General features: G+C 37.3%; 1 protein-coding gene across 5 annotated transcripts in view; it reads left to right on the top strand.

The window, feature by feature from the left end:
• mib1 (MIB E3 ubiquitin protein ligase 1) overlaps positions 1 to 23,601 on the top strand; it is a 74,178-nt gene that overhangs the window by 11,956 nt on the left and 38,621 nt on the right. For all 5 annotated transcript variants that reach the window (XM_084120233.1, XM_084120235.1, XM_084120231.1 and 2 more), the window contains exons 4-12: positions 5,119 to 5,223; positions 5,806 to 5,872; positions 7,211 to 7,415; positions 8,455 to 8,638; positions 9,855 to 9,999; positions 11,858 to 11,991; positions 13,751 to 13,858; positions 17,385 to 17,582; positions 19,066 to 19,217. In XM_084120233.1, the coding sequence (XP_083976359.1) occupies positions 5,119 to 5,223; positions 5,806 to 5,872; positions 7,211 to 7,415; positions 8,455 to 8,638; positions 9,855 to 9,999; positions 11,858 to 11,991; positions 13,751 to 13,858; positions 17,385 to 17,582; positions 19,066 to 19,217 (1,298 nt within the window). The remainder of the gene's footprint in view (positions 1 to 5,118; positions 5,224 to 5,805; positions 5,873 to 7,210; positions 7,416 to 8,454; positions 8,639 to 9,854; positions 10,000 to 11,857; positions 11,992 to 13,750; positions 13,859 to 17,384; positions 17,583 to 19,065; positions 19,218 to 23,601) is intronic.

The raw sequence follows: 23,601 nt of genomic DNA, 5'->3' as shown, positions 1-23,601 counted from the left end.
TATTGATCTCTGAGGTCCAGTTATGATGTTATCAAGATTTTATACAAAAAACATCCTAATTTAGAGGTAATAAGCTATTTTCTATCCTGTTTTTGATCCTTTCTTTCTAACACTCCGTTTTGATGGGCATCACGTTCAAGACTTGGAAGTAAACGCCCACTGCTATGATGGGGTAACAGTTTTGCATATTAAATAATTATCAATGTCCCTGCCATTGCACGCGTGGAATTGTTTTGAAAATGCCCGATGTTGAAATGTATCTCGTTACAAAGTTGAAACATTTACCAACACTATGAAACATTTATGCGTGTTGCATATGCTTTGTAAGTCTTGTTTGTGGCAAATAAAGTTTAAAGATAGGGTAGGCAGTTTGTTTTATAAACACGTTTTGTTATAATAATTTCTCTTCACATCCTGATAGCAATCAATAATAGAAGTGGTCTAAATATAAAAACGTACATATATCTTCGATGGAAGTCTCAGGACCAAAAAAAAAAAAAGTTGTCCAGTCATTGCATTCAGTCTGAATGCAGTGATACGATGTCCTACCTGCCTGTCAACATATGTATTTCCATACCTCCGCACACTCATATATGCAGAGTTGTAGACATACAGCCACAGAGTGGCAAAAACAAACATAGGCGGTCTTTTACAGTTCCTCATGAACCAAACCATCAATTATGCTGTTCACGCCATGTCATAACCGTAATTCCGAGATGCCAACCCGTGAGCTGCTCATGTCCTCAGACTTGGATTTATGCGTTTCTATGTCAACACTATCAACGCTGAAAAATCTGCAGCAGTCAGGTGTCCATGTCAGAGCTCTGTAAGTGGTTTACGTTCATTATTATTGTAATGTTTTTATGCCTTTAGGAATTTAACACCTTCTCTTGTCTCGTAATGCTTTGAAGATGAACTCTTAATGTGTTTTGAAGAAGGTGTGGCTTTGGAGACTCTGAAGGGAGGGTGGGACCTTATGCTTTCAAAGCTAGCCACTTCGAAATTGCAATTGCTAGCCACTTCGAAATTGCCTACACTAGCTTTAAAGCCCCCCTGTAGTCAATCATGTTATCCCTTAAAACTCTTCTCTGATCACCAAAATTACATATTTAAATGTTTTTTCTTTGAAAAAAATGTCATGCCTTAAAATGAATGTAACTCTACACCCTTGCCTCATTTAGTATACGCGGTTCTATGAATATGCAAATTAGCCCCGCCTCCACTCACTCACACCAGCTCAGAGATCACACGTTGATGTGATTGGTTACAAGGTAGTTTTGGATGCCAGATGATAAAATTAAACATGTTGTAATGTCTTACTGATGACAAAACAGATGTCGCTCACTGAAGCTTTTATTCAGGATTTCAGCGAATGACTTCGATCAAAACAATAGCAAAAGCAGCATTCTCTACATTGCTTTCTACCGTATCCGAAAATCCAACGCATTAACCCCGTAAATGACGAAGCAAAGGAATGAACAGCAAATTACAACGATCACAATATTCAGTTTTAACTGCGGTGCTACAGTATAAATACTCAATACATATCAAACAATCTGTATCAGACAAAGCAATAGTGACAGTGAATAGTAAAACCACTGTTGATCGCACTTGTGTGTTGCGCCATTACTGTTAAATCCAATGTTGTTGGCACTGCATCATCTTTTCTTTTCAGTCTCTCTGAAAAGCCTGCGTCAAACTCTCGTTTAAAAACCAGTCTGCAGTAAAATGAAGCGAACAAACGAACAGTGTGTTACTGACATAGGCATTGATCTTCTGCTGAGGCAGTCTTTTGTCGCTCTATGACTTAATGTGACAAAATCCAAAATGAATCGTTTTACAAGCTTGGCTTTAATAAAAGCTGTTCTTCGACTAGCGAGCAAGTTTTTGACTTCTGAAACTTGCAGGATATTTTATTGCACATGACCTATTATATGTCAAAAGATCAGGGAAAATTTGATTTCTCAATTCAGGACCCCTTTAAGTCTTTTCAGTAACCTCTTTCCTAGTTGTATTCTAGTGTTAGGCGCGTTTAGAGTTTTCAATGTAATAATTTAGTGCTCTATTGCTCCCTTTTGCTTATTGACGAACCTGCAAAGCCCAATTAGAGAACAGTACTTTTTAAAATTTATTTGTACTAGTGCTGCCTCCGATTGAAGATTTTTCATGTATATCGCCTAATAATAGCGCTGTTTTATCTAGGCTAACTAATGTTAGAGCAAGCAGCCTTTTTAAAATGGCTAACGTTAGGCTACTGACATTTTTCAAATGATACGCCATGTTTTATGTCGATAAATGAAAGGCGAAGGTTTGGATTTCCTGTCCAACAAAACTACCACATGGACCAGCTGTTAACGGTTTTTCTGTCAGACTGCATGACTTCACCAATTCCTGTGGAGGGTTGTTTTTTGTTTTTTTCTTTGTACACATTGTCCCAGTAGGAAACCATTTTTGTGTCATTTAGTGTACTTAACTTTTTTTAGGACCATAACGCCTTTTGCTGCTCTGTAATATTTCCCATAAGTTCAACATTGATATTTTTAATGGCATATTTTCCACCAAGAGTAATGACACTTTAAAAAAAAGTACTGTGCAAGTCAACTATTTGTTTGGTCTTTGGATTATCAGATATTTCAGGCCACTCCAGTTAAATGTATTTAAAGAGTGCTCTCAAACACACTTCCTTTAAAGCGAGAGCCTTCTTCAAGCCTACTTCACCATTTGTAATTAGAGCAGCATTTCTGTCACTGCGATTGGCACGCTGAATGGCATGTCTGGTGGTGAAACTCTGCTTGTTTAGTGTTTTTGTTATTTTTAGATTTTTTACCATTACATAATATTTCAAACTCATAGCTGTTGAAATGCTTTGTATGGTAAAGAAGGGCTTGCAAATTGCATAAGACAAATTGCGAATCAGACTATTCTAATGTTTTCTGTATTTATTTGTTGGATTCTGTGACTGAAGTTTCATATGGTACATTATTGTGGAGGAAATCTTAGCATGTTTGACACTGGATCATTAAACACAACTGGCATTTGAGGCAAGTTGGGGTTGCTGTTGTTTTAAGCTCACTGCTTAAAGTCTGCATGAAATGGAAATTCAGTCTATTTTCTAAATGTGTGTTATGGATCATCTTAGGCCCTGTTTACAGCTTGTATTAAAGCCCCCCTGAAATCAAAATGTAGCTTTTAGTATGAATATGTTAGCCTTAAGGTAATAAGCTGGTGTGTTCCAAAACAATGACAAAATTTGCATTTAGGAGATATAAGTATTCAAAACTTAGTCTCTCACTTCCACTAAAATGGATCATGGATTTTTATGACATCACCGCGGACTTCGGCTTCTTAGCAGATTTTCTGTCCAATCAAATGCTCTCTAGAATCTAAAGCTTCCCCTATGTTATAAACACCACCTGGCCAAAGTGACCGTTGGAGCAATATGGATTGGAGATGTGTGTTCGGTTGCTCAAACGCTCAAGTTTTATGCCGTTTATGCTGTACGTTGGTTAATTTATTCACATCTCTACTATTGAATCCAACATATCATCAGCGCTCGGATTCGCTTCAATGGTGCTGTCAAGTACGACTTGCAGTCTGTGAGGTAAACTAAACGCTATTGGCTATTTGAAAAGGGGAGGAGCCATTCAATATGTCCCGGCTTAGCTTCCTGTTTCAGTGGAAATTACGTCAGCGCATCATTCAAAGCTGCGCGTTCCAAGGCACTTCAGTGGGCCTTTAAGGAGCATTTTCTTCAACCTGGTCACAAGTGAATGATGCTGAATACAGGTGTAAAAGGGGTCTAAAACGTTTTGAGTTTGTCAACTTTTGAGCACTTCCAGAGGTATTCGAAAACGCATTTGACCGGATTGCTTTTGTAGTGTAAACGCTCATGTGGTCGAATGTTCGAACATCCACAAAAGACCATCTACTCTCCGTCTACTGACCTAATGAGTAAACAAAATGGCAAGCGCACTAGCCAGACAGGATTTATACTTTTTCGGCTGAAGACCCAAGTATGTACCCTGGAAATCCAGAGTTCTCGCGAGAGCACAAATTGAATTTGCTCAGCGAGTTTACTCTGGCGTCGAGTAATGATGCTCATTAAATATGCCCTAGTATCCGAGCTGCACCAATCACATCGGGTTATCTGATATAGGCGGGCCAGAGGCGAGCTAAACAGATGACGACAGCGCTGTGACGTCGGAGTCATTAGTAAACATTGCAAGATGGCTATGGATGAACACCAGTTGTTTGAAGCGGCTTTGGCCGCTACAATGAACGAGTTGGACTTGGCTTTTCATCTAAAAGAGGAACAGAAGACGGCGCTCGAATTGTTCCTTTGCAAGAAGGACGTTTTTGCTGTTTTGACGACCGGATACGGCAAGAGTCTAATCTACCAGTTAGCTCCGCTGGTAGCTAAGCGTATGGGCTTGCTGTGATTGGTCGTAGTGTTATCCAGTTGCGTGCAGTGAGATTTTCAAATGCATGCTTGGTGCCGCCCCTCGAGCTGGCCGAGTTTCATTAGTCGATGCCAGACCATTAATCTTTCAGATTTGGGTCTGGATTTCCAGGCTACCAAGTATGGTTTAAAGACGAAAAACGTACCAAGCACAAATGTTCTCTCACCATTCCTGCAGGACTTCTCCACTCATTTAGTCTGCTTAAATTGCCGCTCAAGCTCACATTCATCTGCCTCCACTTTTGCACGTGGCGGCCACATCTCAAAATCCAATCAACAAACCAAGTCCTCACCCTATACTATACCCATCACAATACGGAAGAAAAAATCTGTTGCTACTTCCATTTCATTGCGACTTTAAAGTCAAGTCAAAGACAAGCTGCTTAAAATAAGCATATAATCACCATTCAGTGGCATTTTTTTAATTATTTTTTTATAGTATATTTTCATAGTTTCACACAATGTCTATTTTGGGATATCCTTGATACTTCAGCCTTTTTTCCCTTGAATAATGTGTTTGCTAGTTGCATTAATCAGACTTTAGACTGTTTTAGTCATGTGACTGAAGTGAGGGATATTTAGTAACTCTTTGAATTTCTTGTCGTCTGCATGACTTCCTCTTCTCTTTGCTCTTTTTTTACCATCCTCCTCTGTTTCAGGTGACAGAGATCCAGGACTGGAGTGCTGCCAGCCCCCACAGCGCAGCCTACGTCCTCTGGGACAACGGGGCCAAGAACCTCTACCGAGTTGGATTCGAGGGCATGGTGAGCCACCCCCATCGCTATACACATACACAAAAGACTGCAGTTAACTGGCCTTTGTGTTGCTACCCACCCCCCCCCGCGCACACAATGCACCACACACAGACCAGCATCCCATAAGCTGGGCTTCTTTATAAGAGCCATGTGCGGGGCAGGCATTGTGAGGGGCAGCTGGGTGAGCTATCTGCATGATAAAAGAAATCTGTCCCCTTTCTGTCTCTTCACAAGAGAGCGCGAATCAACATGAAGACCAAAGGCAAAGAGAGCAATGGGAGTGGCCTGCGTAAAGCGTGCCTCAGTTATTGAAGTGAGAGGCTACCCATTCATTGGCTGTTCGACTTTCTGCGACGTCTGAATTTCAGCCAATCTCTTTGCAGTCGGGCTACGGCTTTTGTCTGTTATTGCTATATATCCGTAGGGTGTGCGCAGCCATCTGCCACTGGAATTATTAATTAGATTTGGATAAAGAGGATGAAGCACAGACTACTGTATCATTGAGACTGTTTAGACTTTAGGAATTTGTTAGGCACACAAAACAGTTTGAACAAATCTCATAATTGTCTTGTTCTGTTTTTTTTTTATTAGTCTGATTTGAAATGTGTGCAAGATGCCAAAGGAGGCGCTTTTTACAGAGACCACTGCCCGGTGTTGGGTAAGCTTTAAGATGTCTAATGTTATACAAATATATCATACTTGTAGGCACATTTAAGATGAATATGTTTGAGTGAAGTCCTCCATTGCAGTGTATTGTATGAGATGCTTCCACTAGGTGTCAGCACTAGATGCTGAGATCTTCAAACACACACATATAGCTACAGTGACACATTCCAGTTTAAAAGCTCTTTTGGCCCCAATCCATAATTGGCTCCTTGCTATCCAAGCCAGTAACAGAAGGCTCTAAACAAAAGTGGTTGAACTTAAATTAATTTCTCTTGAAACCTTAAGACATGGTCCCTCATAGCTCAAAGTCTTAAGCTGTGGTGCAATTCACAGGGTCCCTATGCAGTGTTCACAGTTGAAGTTCAGTTCACTTTACTAAAATGCATTCATTTGAAACGCACTGTGATGCAGACACATGCATACAAAACTTGAGTCAAGCATATTGGAGTTACGGTGTGACGTATGATATATTTGTAGATGCATATGTAATGCTTCCATTTGTATTTATATAAAATATTTCATATTATAAATTGAATGAATGAAATCTGGAAAATTGGCAAAATTGCAAATCCTTTTTTATTCGGGATTGGTGGAGAGAGGAAAGTTATTCAGCCTGATTCAGACCAATTATTTATTATATTTACCCATTATATAATACGTCAACTAATGTTAACAAATGAAATCTTATTGTAAAGTGTCACTAATTTCTCTAATTTCTTTAAAAAAAATAAAAAAATAATTCTTACTCGCCCCAAACTTTTGATGGTACTGTATAATGTTACAAAAGCATTCTATAAAAAAAAATAAAAAAAAACAGTAACACTTTACAATAACGTTTATTAGTTAACATAATGTATTAACTAACATGAACTAACAATAAACAAAACATTTGTTACAGTATTTATTAATCTTTGTTAATGTTAGTTAATAAAAATACATCTGTTCATTGTTTGTTCATGTTAGTTCACATTGACTAATGTTAACAAATACAACCTTTGATTTTAATAACGTATTAGTAAATGTTGAAATGAATATTAACTAAGATTAATAAATGCTGTAGAAGTGTTGTTCATTCTTAGTTCATGTTAACTAAGGTAGTTAACTAATGAACCTTATAGTAAAGTGTTACCAATCTTACTGATCTAAAACTTTTGAATGGCAGTGTAGATGTACTTAAGCATGACTAGGCCATTTCAGAATTTTCTTTTCTAATTTAAAAAAAAAAAATGGTTGGTCACAATAGAATAATGAATACTGGTCCCATGAGATGTCCCTAGCTGTTCTATTGCTCTCTCGACCATCTCTCTCTTTCCTCTGTGACCTTCTGTAGGAGAACAGAATGGAAACAGGAACCCTGGAGGCCTGCAGATCGGAGACTTGGTCAACATTGATTTGGACCTGGAGATCGTTCAGTCGCTGCAGCACGGTCACGGAGGCTGGACTGATGGCATGTTTGAAACCCTCACCACCACAGGCACTGTGTGCGGCATCGATGAAGACCATGACATAGTCGTTCAATATCCTAGTGGAAACCGGTCAGTCACACGGCACCTCTGAAAAGACTGTTTACATCATCATGGGCCATATATTACCACAGTTTTCTTTTCTTCTTCTTCTTTTGTTTCATCATGGCAGGCACAAACCTCAAATTTATGACAAATCATATTAATATTAATGTGGATTAATAAGAATATACATTACAATTTTAAATTTGTATGTACACATTCTACACATCCAAGTAAATACTTGGTAATAAATAAATAGTAATAAGTAATTAGATGATTTACATAACATTACATAACAAGAAACACTTCACATTAGTCTTCTTAGTAGCATGAAACTGCTCTTTGAACAAAAAAAATCTCAATATAAGCAGTGTAACAATATTAAAACAAATTTTAGTGCCGATCAACGATTAATCGTGATTAAGGTCAACGATTAATCGTGATTAAGGTCAACGATTAATCGTGATTGAGGTCAACGATTAATCGTGATTAATCGCATCCAAAATAAAAGTTGGTGTTTACATAATATATGTGTGTGTACTGTGTATAATTATTTTGTATATATAAATACACACACATGCATGTATACATTTAAGATTTTTTTTTTTATTAATATGTAAAATATATATTATTCATATATAATATAAATTATGTATAAATATATATATATATACAGTATATACATGCAAATACTTCTTAAATATGTACATGCATGTGTGTATTTATATATACAAAATAATTTTACACTGTACACACACATATATTATGTAAACACCAACTTTTATTTTGGATGCGATTAATTGTTGCCCAGCACTAAGAAGCTGTCTCTTTATAGTTTTGAGGAACTTTGTGAAGTTCAGCTAATATAAATCTGATTCACTATTGTCATTGCATTGCTCAATGGACTTTTCTATGATTAATGCCCAGCTGCTGCAAAACGCATATAACAATAGTAGATTGATTATGTTTTCCATTTAATTGTTTCCTTACTTTGTGGAATCTACTGTCGTTGAGGATCCATGAATTTCCTTTGAGTTGTAATGAACACAGACCCTTGTGTGTGTTCTAGGTGGACGTTCAACCCAGCGGTGCTCACCAAGGCGAACGTCGTACGCAGCGGAGAGGTGGCGGCTGGGGCGGAGGGAGGCAGCTCTCAGTTCCTGGTGGGAGACTTGGTCCAGATCTGCTACGACATCGACCGCATCAAACTACTCCAGAGAGGACACGGAGAGTGGGCTGAAGCTATGCTGCCAGTGAGCGTCGCCTACCTCATCCTCACCCAGAAATTACAGTTCTGTCATCATTTACTCACGCTCATGTCATTTCAAGCCTGTGTGACTTCTGTGGAACGCAAAATATATTTCATTACTTTTTGTCCATACAATGGAACATTTTTCAAAATGTCTATTTTGTATTCTGCAGAAGAAAGTCATGTAGGTTTCGAACAGCATGTGTGTAAATAAATGACACAATTTTAGTTTTTGGGTGAACTATCCCTTTAAAGATTACTTGACATTGTTTCTTGGCTGAGTTATGAGAACATGGATATATTTGAGCCATTTTATTATATAATAAGAGAGAGGACAAAAAATGAACAGGATCAGGAAATGTTGCTGGATTTAAACCTGTGTCACCCGTATTGGCACCATTGCGACACTAAGCACTAGGCCACAGCTTTTTTTTATTTTATTTTTTTATATAAAGTAATGAATTTTTCTAATGAACCTAATGACCTTTTTTTCATACTGAGACATCTGACTCAAGTCTGCACAAAAATACCTGAACAGCATATTCAGTTGTTCATAATTCAGAAAGACGTTTACTACTACTAAGCATCTTAAAATGTCTTTATTTTGCCCACAAATATAATGACCCGTAAAGGCAGGCGATGATGAGACCTCATCATTGTCATAAAGACCCAGTCTGAGGCTGATGAGCATTAAATTGCAGCCACTGGCAATAACACAGTTGTTTTATTTTATCTACAGGCTGTTTCAAGCAGCTCTGCCTCCTGAAGCAGTTGATGAGATGCTGTGAGTGGCGTTGGGCCTGCGTGCTTGCTTTATATTTCTTGGAACACCTCCCTTTTGTTGTCCTCAATGGACAAAGCTTAGAATTCCAATAGCTTCAGTTATGAGCCATATAGATGAGAAATGGGTCCTGCAAAACCCAAGGAGCCTTTGGGTATTCTCTTTTTAAATGAGCCAATCTCAATTTTAAAAGCCAGACCTTACACTTTATTGATTTTTTTTTTCTCCTCCGACCACCACATTTCTCTCTCTCCCTCCACAGTACTTAGGATGTTGCTCTCAGAGGGGCGTTTGTACCCGTGCGTTAAGAACAGTTTGAACACAAAGTTGTCTAGCATTCCAGACATTTCTGAGCTTTGAGGGAAAATAAAGTGTGTTGAAAGCAGTAAATCTCGTTTAGGACAGTCACACACTCACACCTGTGTTTTCTTCTGAGCAGACTCTTGGGAAAGTGGGCAGAGTGCAGCAGATCTACTCTGACAGTGACCTGAAAGTCGAGGTGTGCGGGACGTCCTGGACGTACAATCCGGCCGCTGTCACTAAAGTGGCTCCTTCTGGATCTGCTGTTACTAATGCTTCTGGAGGTAACACACACACACACACACACACACATTTTATAAATAAATATACTGGAGAGCATATATATTTAAAAAAAATTTGGTCACTTGTTCCCACGAACACCATTTGTGTTATTTCATAGATTTAATGACTACTAGTATTATTGATGGAAAAAAAGTGGAAAATTGTAATGTAGTGGTCCAAACTGAGTGGTAGTACACATGGGTATTTTACTGGTATCTTTTGATATCATTACATTTCAATTATGGCTGCTCAATAGTGAGAGAAAAAAAAAGTGACAAAATCATGTAAAAAGTATTATCTTTTATTGGAAAATTAAACATTTGATCAAACTATGATAATTGATTTAATCTTTGCAACAACTGAGAAGATAGATAAACTACATTTTATAAAGTTACCTGTCAAGCTCCTGAATCATACATAGAAAATAAAAATAATAAAAACAAGGTTGAGAAATAAAATGTATTCTGAAGACGTTGTTTAAACCAGCGTTTCCCAACCGGGTGCCTTCTGGCGAGAGCAGGGGTGCCGTGTAAAAACCCCATCAAACATTTAAAAATTGTTAAAATGTGTAAAAAAAAAAAAAAAGTCTCTAACAACAAATAATGCGCACAAATTTATAATAAAAATGCAAATCATAAGTTTTCGGGGTTGAATTGCGGAGGTTGCGCTTGCGCATGATTTTATTCCCGTGCCTCATTCCCAGTGCGTCCACATAAAGCTGCCTATTTTTCATTGTTGCACTAACGGTCAAATGCACACGAAAACATTGTCACAACGTCCGTCTTCCCGCGTATTCACATAAACACATCGGTTATGTCCGTGCTGTTGTCAACGGTTGTCAATTATTACATAAAATATATTAAAAACAAGCTATCTTGTGCAATTATAACAAAATTATCCCAATATAAAAACACAAATACACTGAGTGAGCAAACATTTAGGTGAGATTTGCAATGGTAATTGAGCAATGTTTATATATGAATAAAAGCCTTAATTAAATATGTCATCATGTAAAGTGATCTCTTCAGAAGAAATTAATGATTTCCTAGACTTTAAATGGATGGACAACATTTTTTTATAATATTAAAAATATCTATATGACAGTAGGCCTATACGGCAGTTCTTTGTAAATTGATACATTTCAAGGTAGTATCAAGGTAGTATCAAAGTAGTATCGTGACAACACTAGTGTAGGGTGCCACACATTTTTTAAAATTTTCAAAGGGTGCCTTGACTGAAAAAAGGTTGGGAAACACTGGTTTAAACTATTTGAGAAATACGTGATAAATGTGGCTGGTAATGGCTTGCTGGAAAGTGTTATACATATATATACATATACACACTATATATATACACACTATATGTATGTATGTATGTATGTATGTACACACTATATAACAAGCCATTACCAGTTTTTGACCCAATATGGCTATTTTAAAGTAATAATTATGATTTGTATTGTTTATTATTAAAGTAATATATTAAAATGTTACATAAATGTATTAACATTGTAATAATTTTACTGTAAAATAGAGTATTTAATAAAATAATGATTTACTTTTATAGACCAACTGTAAAATTACAATGCTCATACCCATTTCTTTATTTTCAAAAGTTAAACAATCAAGCTTTTCTTTCTTTTTTTTTGGTGGATAATTGTACTTAGCCATATCACGGTTTTGCTGTATCATGCAACCCTAATTTCAATATATAGTGACATGAATTGAATTGTCAGAGGATGAAAGCGTTCTATATTTCAGCGGCCTTCAGTCAACCACAAGCAGGCTTCAATCCATCAGTCATCGTGTACTGTGTATGACACTGTAGCAGTGTTGACAGAGAGTCCTTCTCTGCCCTCAGAGCGCCTGTCTCAGCTCCTCAAGAAACTTTTTGAGACTCAGGAGTCTGGAGACATTAATGAAGAGCTGGTGAAGGCCGCCGCCAATGGAGACCTGGCCAAAGTAGAGGACATCCTGAAGAGACCTGATGTAGATGTAAGAGTTCTACCATAACACACGCACAAACTGATTTTTTTATATACAGTCAAAACTAAATTTATTCAGACACCTTCAACGTTTCTCACATTATCACAGTTTACTCGCTATAGTTTAGAAAATGGTAATGAAATATGACAAGAACACTCAGAGTTGATATTTCTCTAGTTTTGGCCATCCTTCTGTTAGACTGTCAAATGAATTAGATTGAACAGATGTCAGCTGTTAAATTTAACTACACAAATAGATAACACCAATTTAGCTCAACCAATCACCAAGCAATGCTTCATTTAGTTCAGTCTGTGGTGTAAAAAGGTTGCATGAGCAATTAAAGAAAAAAACACAAGCAAAACATGGTCAGATCAAAGTGTCGGAATCATTTTTGGTCCCAAATTTGTATAAAGTTTACTGGTAGTCCACTTTATGAAGAATTTTTGGGTATAACATGTCACTGTTTATTTTGCTATCCTCACTTACATAAATGAACTATAGTGTCCTGCACCCACTAGTAAATTATATCTGGTGTCTGAATAATTTTTGGTTTGACTGTACATTTTAGCTTTCTGTTTTTCCCAACTGTATATTCCACAGGTTTCCTAACTGTATTTGCTATTTAGTCATAACTATGCCTGAGTTTGCACACACGCAAAAAGCTCAGCAGATTTCCAGAGAATTCGAATGGATTCTACACATCCCCTGCATGTTTGTTTAATATTTCGGGTGGCGTCGATATGCGATATCATTTCCGTTTAACACACCTTGGCAAATTATAGAATTTACAAGAAGAGTTAAAGACGAAAAGTCCATATTTAGTGATCCTTGTGACAAGACCCTATTCGACTTGATCAAATAGGTAGCGATTTTTACATTTTAGAAGTGCAAGTCAGAATTAAGAAACCTATGCAGCACGTCGTTTTTTTGAGCGAGCAACATGCTTCTCGTTTGTAGTGGGGCCATTTTCTTTGAACACTGCACCTTCAGTTTTCACTGAAATCTCGCAGATCAGATCAAACGCACCGTCAAAGAATGAGGGCTGCTCTTATATGTATGAGATTTCCTTTGCTCTTTTTGGGAGCTCCTATGAGCCTGAAACTAAACGAGTGCCTAACGTGCTGAAAGTATTCAAAGGCATGTCAAAGGCATTCTAAAATCAGCATATTAGAATGATTTCTGAAGGATCATGTGATGCTCAAGACTGGGGTAATGATGCTGAAAATTCAGCTTTGATCACAGGAATAAATTACATTTTAAAATATATTTAAATAGAAAACATTTATTTTAAATTGTCATTAAATTTTTTTGTATTTTTAATCAAATAAACGCAGCCTTGGTGAGCAGAAGAGACTTCTTTTAAAAACATTAAAAATCATACCGATCCAAAACTTTTGAAAGGCAGTGTACATCCATCTTTCCTCTCACCTTTTTTGGTTTATGTTGGTGCCACGGCTGGCTCTGTCCTCTACCGCCCCTCACTCGAGTAATTGCTTTGAGCAGAGGGAGGGATGGGTAGGGAAGTCAGATTGGCTTGGGTGACTGGCCAAATGATATGCTCGGCAGGACAAGACATGTCCTGCAAATACACCAGGGGCTCCAGTATTAATATTCATGCCTTTGCACACTTGTTTAGCTTACCGCAATGCAGATCACAATTAGACTCTCATGTAAACACTCACACACATGAGCCCACATGCACCTTTTTAAAGAATGGCACAAAGATGCATATTGCACGACGTGATCAGACGTGTCGTTTTGTTCCCAGGTGAACGGGCAGTGCGCAGGACACACCGCCATGCAGGCAGCCAGCCAAAATGGACATGTGGACGTCCTCAAACTGCTGCTGAAACATAATGTGGACCTGGAGGCTGAGGTTTGTACTTGCCTCTTCATTTATCCGTCTCCTGAATCACCTCTGCTTCTCTTTTGCCCGTTTTTTTTTTTCTCCCTAAAGATGATTGCATTTAGAACAGGCCGAATATGCTGTCATTTGACTGCTTACATTAACCCACTTAGATCTTGCTTTTCATAGTTCAAACACCTTTAAGCAGAAGTTCTTGTCAAAAGTCGACCTCATGGAGCTAGTTGAAGGTGCAGTAAGAGATAGGCCTATGTCACACTTCCTGCTTCCGGAACGCCGGAGTAGGGATTCAGAACTTCCGGTCAACAGTATTTCTCGATAAGGATTTAGATTATCAGCCATAATGTCTAAACCATCCGAGGTAGACTGACCACGAGCTATGAGGTTGTGAAACGAAGGTTTTTGCTCCTGTAGAAGCTATAAGTTCGTATGAAATCAACCTTGTTTTAAGAAAAACATGTTTTATCTGCGATCTTATGAAAAAAAAACTACACTACCCACAATCCTAAGCGTAGCAGCAACATCTGCTGATTGGTCCAACTCGCTGTTACCATAGAAACGTTTACCTTACTGGCGAACGGCCCGCCGCTGTTGTTGTAGTGTACCGGGTTGCTCTGCGTCAGGACGTAGACAGCCATAACTCGGCTTTCACGCTTTTCCACTTGAGAGTTTTCATTTACCATCCGAACCACATCGTCATATGTGACTTCAGGCAGGTTGCGGAGAGATTTGGTCCAGCGGTATCTATCGGACTCCGCCATTGTAAAAAGCTAACCGGAAGAGCCGTATCCCTACTAAAAGACGTACTTCCGGTCTTAAATTTTTTCGTGACATAGGCCTATTACTGAGAAACACTGTTGAGATTTGAGATCAACCCAATCAAACACGCCCCTCTCTTCATTGCTCCGCCCCCAAAATGCAGAACCGCTTTATAGATGAATTGAACTAATTTAATACCATTTTCTTTTTAGAGCTGCTTTACAGTCGAGTGGAACTGTTTCTGTTGTCACTGTAAAGCTCATTTGAAACGATCTGTATTGTATAAACGCTATAAAGATAAAGGTGACTTGACTTGGCCTCCCGCAATCCACTTTTACAGCGTTTCTCAGAAATTGCTCACTGCACCTTTAACCAGCATACAGAAATACCACTTCTTCTGGCAGTGTGACTTGTTGGATTGAGTGAAATGTGTCCTCGTGTGTCTGTTTAATGGGCTAAGATAAATGTTAAATACTGTTTCGGCATTATAGCCACAAAATAAATGTTAAAATGCTGACCTATCCCTACTTAATATAGAGACCGCTTTATAATAAGCCATTTGTCGGTTGATTCCCCTGGAAAGTGTAGACACTATGTCTCTATTAAAAGAGTACTATTTGCTTCGCATGCATCATAATAGAAATCAATTCTGCTGTTTAACAGTTTCTCATATCCCTTTTTTTTTTTTAAGGAATATTTCTGTATATAGTTATATAAAGGCTAATATCTTCTACAGATGAACCTTGCTCTGTAGGGGGGAAAAAAGAACACACACACACACACACACAGTCTGGTGCACTATCTTTGTGAGGACTCTCCATAGACGTAATGGTTTTTATACTGTACAAACTGTATATTCTATCCCCTTACACTGCCCCTATCACTGCCCCTATCCCTAAACCTACCCATCACAGGAGACATTCTGCATTTTTACATTTTCAAAAAAACTAATTCTGTATGATTTATAAGCTTTTGTACCCATGGGGACCTCAATTTAGGTCCCCACGGTGACACGAGTCCCCATGAGTCTGTGTGCATTCAAGTTTAAGTCCCCACCGGTGTAGAAAAACATGTCCACACACACACACACACACACACACAGACACACACACACACACACACACACGGGGTGATATTCAGAGAGCAGCATTTTAACTGAGTGTCTATTTACACCAAGTATAAATATAAATAGTGTCTATTTGCACTAAGTGTAAATAGCCTGTCTTGTTGGCAAATGTTATTTACACTAACTCCACCCACCAATGCCTGGTTGTGCAAAAACACACGACCACTCGACGTCTGCTGTGGCGTAGGGTGGATGGCATGTGGAAGTAGCATTTGACTCGATCGACCCAAGTTCAAATCCGCCTTTTGCCGAACTCGCTCTTCTTCCTTTTCCCGTCACATATCAGATCAGAAAGGCATTTAGTTTCAATAGAAAGGCATTTAGTTTCAATAGAAATTAAGAAAATATTTGAAAAGTAGAAATAAAGTGCCTAACAAGTGTTTAATAGTGTTTATCGGGTATTACTGCAAAGAACTGCTACTTTTATATGGTGTAAATAGCATATCGCTAAGAAAAATGGTAATATTGTCACTTAGTGCAAATAGCCGCTGCCGCGTTTTAATCCATGGAGTGATTTTACAATTAACTTGCACTGATGAAATTAAGTTTTAGGCTCCCATTATTGTAATAGGAATGCTAAGTGAAATAAGTCTGTTTATATTTAAATAGACAAGTACTATATTGAGATAAAGTTGCTGAACCTCGATTCCCGTATTATGAGGATAAGTTAACGTTAGCATGCAGTCAGCACATCTACTGTTTGATTATGTTCAGGGAGGGAAAAATACAGGACATTGGGAACACTAACATTGTTATTCAAGCCACGTGAAGGGTTCTCCGCTCACAATCAAGCCCCAATATTTCTTTCCTGGTGATGTTTCAGGGGCAGAAAAGATCATGCGTGCTGCTGTGAATGCTGTTAGCTTTGATACAAACTTCCACAAATCACTTTATGCCCCATTTCACTGGTTTTGTTTGGTTGTCTGTTATGAATTGTGAGTGGCAAATTATATATATATATATTTTAAATCTCATGAAGGTGTAAATTAATATTATATATTTATATTGCCAAATATTACATAAAAAAAATACACATTTTATATGACTAAACAGCTATATACAAGCAAGACTACCTGTTAAAATTCTGCAAAGTCATTAAATTATGTCACTTGTATGATTTAGTTTTTTTTTTTGTAAAATTAATGTTTATTTCAGTTTTAGCTTATACATTTAACTTAAACTTATTTAACTTGAATTTATTTATTTAAGTAGTTGCCAAGGAAACATTTCTAATATTAGTTAGGATTATTCATATGTTTAGTTATACATAACAATAACAACACTGATGTTAACTTTTACTGACTGAATGTTAGGAAATCTTAAAGTCTTTATAGGATGTTTTATGGTTTAACGGATGTTTGTTTTTCTGTTAGTTTCACAGAGGGAGGGAATTCTTAATGCAATATTGTGATCCAGTGGAGAAAAGAAGTTTATTAGGTGTAAATTATGGCTGCAAATCACTTTTAACCTCAAATGAATTAGCCAGAAGATTTGCGTCATTATAAGACGGTTGCTTCAGTAATGATTGTGTGTCCCATTAACATTCCTCAGCGTTTTTCCTGTTCTAGGCCAGTTCTAGTTGTGAAGGCTATAGAGTCAGACGCTGGTGTTTAAATGGGGATGCTGACAGTGATTGATGTGTGACTCTTTCAGGATAAGGATGGAGACCGAGCTGTCCATCACGCATCCTTCGGGGACGAGGGCTCGGTCATTGAGGTTCTGCAGCGAGGCGGGGCCGACCTGAACGCCAGAAACAAACGCAGACAGACACCCCTGCACATCGCTGTCAACAAGGGCCACCTGCAGGTGGTGAAGACTTTACTTGACTTCGGCTGCCACCCCAGTCTGCAGGTGAACTATCTGTCCAAGTATTTTTAGCCCGTGGTGTCTCAGGACCTCTCAGTTTAGAGAGTGAACTCTCTTCCTTGCTTCGTCTTTCTGTGACGCTTTCAGTCTCATCATTTGAGCTAAAGCTGATAGTTAGTCAGTAGCTTCTTGTAGTGCTTGTACACTATTGGTCAAAAGTTTAATATACAACTTTTGACCAATATTGTACAAAAAATCCAGAATTTGTATATTTTACAAATCTTAATCTTAATATATATGTGTATATATATGTGTATACACACACACACACACACACACATATATACACATATATATATATATATATATATATATATATATATATATATATATATATATATATATATATATATATATATATATATATATTTGTAGGATAAAAAAAATCTGGATTTTTGTAACATTAAATTGATCATAAGTGACAGTAAAGACAATAAAAAATAAAAAATAAAACTTTTTTTAATCTTACTTACACCAGACTTTTAAATTGTAGTATATTATGGTTTCCACAAAAATATTAAACATCAGAGACTGTTTCAACATGGATAATAAAAATAGATGTTTTGTAAGCACTAAGCACCGAATTCAACATTTGATTTCCGTGGGATCATGTGACAGTGACACTGAAGACTGGAGTAATGATGCTGAAAATTCAATTCCATTTTAGGAATAAATTACATTTTGAAATACATTGAAATGGAAAACTGTACATTTTAAATTGTCATATTATTTCACAATATTACTGTTTTTTACTGTGTTTTGATAAGTCTACTTTCAAAAACACAAAAAAATATTTTACTGATAACTTATATTTGATAAAGGCCATTGGCAGATTTTGGACAATAGTTCAGTAATAGTTATTGGCCGACGCTGAAAATACCAAAATATCAAAATATCAGCCAATTATAGGCTGATATTTTGCCTATAACTGATTGCAGCAATGACATATTGGCTTGATTTATATTGGTTCATATCTTTTATATTTTGTAGAAAGTTCAGTAAATATTGTCATCTCAGAAATGATTGACGCATTTCTTCAACACTGTCTTTTTCAGTTTTAGCTCCCAGTAAAATGTTTTTTTTTTTTTTCATAAGCTATTGCCTAAATTTTAAGACAGTTATTTGATTAGTATGCTGTTTATACTGCAGACTAGACAAATAGATGGTGCTTTCTCAGGTGATTAACACTGCGGCACTTTAGACAATTTTTCCTCTATTCAGCAGTGAAACAATATATTGCAGATTTACCATGATTCAGCGCTGCTTGGTTGCCTGCATTTCAAAAGCTTAGGAAATGCCGTCCCACTAAACATTGCAATGGGATGCCAGCATTTATGATCATGTTAGCATTTCTGTGGTCATCACGCTGCATCACAGCCTCTTTTATTCTCTGTCTGTCAGTAAAGAGACTGAAATGAACCTGCTAGGCATTATATTAGCGTGTGTAACTTGAGGCTGCCTCCTACAGGACTCCGAGGGAGACACGCCGTTGCATGATGCCATCAGCAAGAAGAGGGATGACATGCTCTCTGTGCTCCTGGAAGCAGGTGCAGACGTCACCATTACCAACAATAACGGCTTCAACGCGCTTCACCACGCGGCTCTGCGAGGGAACCCCAGGTATGACTGCAGATGTGGCACAACTGAAATTGGGCTTCTGGTTAGTGAGAATTACGCAGCTCTGAATTTATTCAATGGTTTCAGCTCATATCTGGGGCCTGTACAGGTCTAATTTGAGCCGTGTGAACGCAAAAGAAATCATTTCATCTTTACTGCAGCACATTTACCATTGTAGTTTCACAAGTGGTGATGCCCACTCGCATACAAACTACAGTAGGATCGCTATTTTCCTAGTAGCTGTAGAGGATTCTGTGCAGAATGCGTTGGATTTAAGACACTACTGTCATCATCCTCCTCTTTAACACACATTTCTCTTGATATCAGCCTGAATGTCCAGATCAAGCAGTCAGAATATGCCTCATGGTTGTTTTAACTCTTTTCATGCATGTTGTTTCCTGGGTCAATGGCAAACTTCTGCACTTTTTTTTCTTACTTTTTTCATGGAATGGTAGAGTAATTCCTTCTGGGTGGAATTTCAAACTTGTTGAACAACTTCGAGCTGCAAATTTAGCTTTTTTATATATATAACATTCCTAATTTGAGAAAAAAAAAAAAAAAAGAACGTTAGAGGCTTTTTTGGTTTTAAGATGGTTATTTATATCTTATGCTTTAGTGTGCCAAACATTTCAATTTTTAAACAATCCTTTTGCAAATATTCTAATTAGGGCTGTCACAATTCCTCGATTAAAAAATAAATAAAAAAATCCTCCATTGCAATTTAACCTTATCAATTAACCGGCAAAATACCGGAAGTGGCACAAATCGTGATGAACAACAGTTCGCATATTTCAAAAAAGTTTTAAAAAAAAAAGGTTATAAAATGTAATGTACATAAGTTAATATTATGTATATTACATTATGTATTTTAACAGTGTTATTCGATAAAACCATGATTACATGCTTTTGATACTTTATCTGAACCATTTATTATTGCCTCAGGGTTATTACACCTATGTATTTAAGTCATTTTAACAGTTATCATTCACTATTTGCCACATAAAAAAATGATCCGATTAATCGTCAAAATAATCGACTGATTACTCGATTGCCAAAATAATCATTAGCGACAGCCCTAATTGTAACAATCCAGTGAGATTTTTGTATGAACATCCTACAACATTCGATTATTCTAACGTTTGCAAGCTTCTTGGAGAATTTGCCACAGTTCCTTTATGGATTTAGACAACTCAATCGCTTCTGTCTCTTCATTCCAGACTGACTCTGTGAGATCAGATCTCTGTCTGGGCCAAACTCTCTGTTCGTAGGAATCCAAGTGGATATAAAAATCTGGATTATTACGATATTTGCAAATGGATTGTTTGTAACCCTAAAAGTGAGATTTCCTATTGATACACTAAAGAAAATTATATAAATAACCATTTAAAAAATATTATTGTGACGCGTCTAATCTAGTAATAAGACTTTATATTAAAAAATATCACAGAAGCTCAGTGCATATAGTATTATAGTAATTAATTAAGGATTGATTTGGTGCATCTTTGTGCGGTACAAAATTGTTGCACAGTTCAGTTACAGATCCCTCAGTGAAATGATCAATCTTGACTTCAATCTCCCAATGGCAACACGGGGATCCTTTTTTATTGACTGTGCGGATGAAGAACTGCCCCGGGTTAGTATTTATGGCTCGCTCGTACAGTAGAGCCTTGCTTAGGAGCAGAACCTGTCCCTTCACCACCAGAAAGTCCTAGAGATATATAGCTCTCCTCCAGCTCACCATTTACTTGTATTTCTTGCATGAGCTCCCACCGCTGCAGTCTTCTCTGAGCAGCACTCTTTCTTGTGCCAAAGCTACTTCTAGTCCAACCCTGGAGAAATGATCTATGCATGCATTTACTAGGTGTGAAGACTTTTAGTTACACTCTGCTTTAAAATATTACATTTTCTTAATTAAATCCACATGCATTTCTTAGGACTCGTCTAATTGGAGACATTTGTGCATGTAGTAATAATAATAATAATCATCATTTTAATTAATTCAAAGGCAATTCTTACATGAGACACAATATATATTTTTTTCTCCTGCAATTCAGTATTGTCCACTCGTTCATAATATTCCTGTTAATATTTGAAGTAACCCGGTAAATATTTAAAACCAGTAGGTAGCAGCCTGTCTCGTCTTGCAGCATTTTAACCAGCTGTTGAATTTAATCACAGAAACCTGTCAAAGCAGGGACAACTCTTTCTCATGCTTGCATGTTCTCCTTAAGTCTTTAACACACTGATGTACATCCATCGCTGCTTTCTCAATTGTTTTAGCCTCGGTGAAAAGTAAAGTACAGTCATAACCTTAAAAATAGGAATTTTAAACATCCAGGCAAATCACAAACTTGTTGGACTGTCACACACTGTCATGGTATGTGCACTTGATTCTTTAAATTCGTACTTAATTAGACATAACTCATTAAACCACTGGTTGGTTATGGCTTATTTAAATTCTTATTGAATATTCATTGAACAATCCCCATATCTCTATACATTGTGAGTTTGCACCCTGGGGGTGCCGTAAGTGTTCATAAATGAGTTTGTTTTTTTATGACAGTCCCAGGCTGAGAGCAGGACTGGTTCCTCTCAGTGACTCTCTGGATGGCTGCTGGAAGGCAGTTGTGCTCCAGCACTGTAAACAGTACAGTTAATAGCCCATGACTCATAACACAGTCCACAAACAGGCCATCCAGAGGCAGCCACTGCATAAGCCCCTATTACTACTGTACAAATGGGCCAACCTGGTTGTTCGCCGCCGCATGGAGTCCCACCCTCAAATGCTGCCTCTATTACAGCTGTTTAGCTCGAGCCTTAGCCAATAGTCCCATCTAATGCTGCCAGTGGAGCCCGGTGTGATAGGAACTGGATTTGGCACTAATGAAAATGATTGATCAATGAGGCGTTTTATATGTCTGTAGAGAAAATGTAGCACAGATTATTATAGGCTGTTTGTGCCTCTGCTGTTGCCACATTGTCAGGTGCATTACCATTTTCTGCTTCGTTTTGAGCCAATCATTGGATTTATTTATAGAGATCTGGGTCATAGTTTGTCTTTTTCGTCTTACGGTAGTTTACAAAAAAAATCTTTTTATTTTTCTGACTGCAATATTGAATTAAAAGTCCTAATACTTATTATACATGCAGTTTTTGGGTCAATAGCCAGGTTTCCATCCAAGTGTTTTTTTGCGAAAAAAGGTTTAGCGCATCAAAATGTTTACCGATATAGCTGATGGAAATGGCAATTATCGATATTTTTTTGCAAATGTCGACACAATCCTTTTCCGTTTAACTTTAGCGCATACATTCTATGTCGACACTTTAAATGACGCGAAAAACTAGTTTGGAAACACTTTTTGTCGAAAAAAAGGGCTTTAACGCAAATAAATGTGGTGTCACATGATTTTCATCACGTGAGCACTAGCGGCGCCAGGATTTTGATTGTAGGTGAATCAAAGAAAACTGGATGGGCCAGTTAAAATAAGCCAAAAAAATAAAAAATGGGTTCCCCTTCATCTCCGTTTCAGCGCTTTTCTGCGGCACTGAGGACAGCGACTCAGTAGCCTACCTGAATTTAATGCGTAATTAGCATAGGTTTAAAAAAAATTAAACAGGATTTTTTTGTTGCTTTTTAATACAATTACAATTTCATTTAATTTATTGTTTAATAAAATTATAGGCCTATTTATTATTTTTAGTTTATTAACAGCAACAACAGCTGTAAAGATGAAGTTGACGATCACCATCTCCGTAGTAGTGAACGCGCCTATAGAGAGAAATGCACATCATGGATTACATAACCAGAGAGTAGCCTATTTCTTTTCGTTTTAAATTGTTAAAAAGGCATTTCAAGCTTTCTTAAGATATATTTCATGTCTGTGAGGCATATGCTGAGTTTCGTTAAGTTAGGATGAGATGCGCTCCTGTTCACGAGCAATGCAAGTGACCGCGTGGGCGCCTCTATGATTGTTGTCTGCTATATTTAAATATTTTTATTTATTAAATGCAGGCAATAGGTTGATAAAAAAAATATTAAAATTAAGATACAATTTATACAAAACGAAATTCACTTTAAAAAAAGTCTTTCAGCAAAACTTAACTTAATTAAGTGGTCAAAATCATGTCTGACCCGCTCCATGTCTCTCGATATTGCTCATTCTATCTTACTCGTGCGGTTCACTTTTCATAATCAACATAGATGAAAAAATAACATTATAATATTTTAACAAATATGACACTAAATGCGCTTATTTAATGGCAACAACACAGTAGGCCGCCTACAGACTCTCTATTTGTACAAATTGCTGCACATTCATTTTATTCTGAATTTTGCACAGATAAGTTGAAAGGCATTTGTTTGTGCATGCATGTAAAACATATCTGC

Source organism: Abramis brama (assembly GCF_963993115.1).
Source record: "Abramis brama genome assembly, chromosome: 7".
Taxonomy (NCBI): domain Eukaryota; kingdom Metazoa; phylum Chordata; class Actinopteri; order Cypriniformes; family Leuciscidae; genus Abramis; species Abramis brama.
This window is presented reverse-complemented; position numbering and strand designations above follow the sequence as displayed.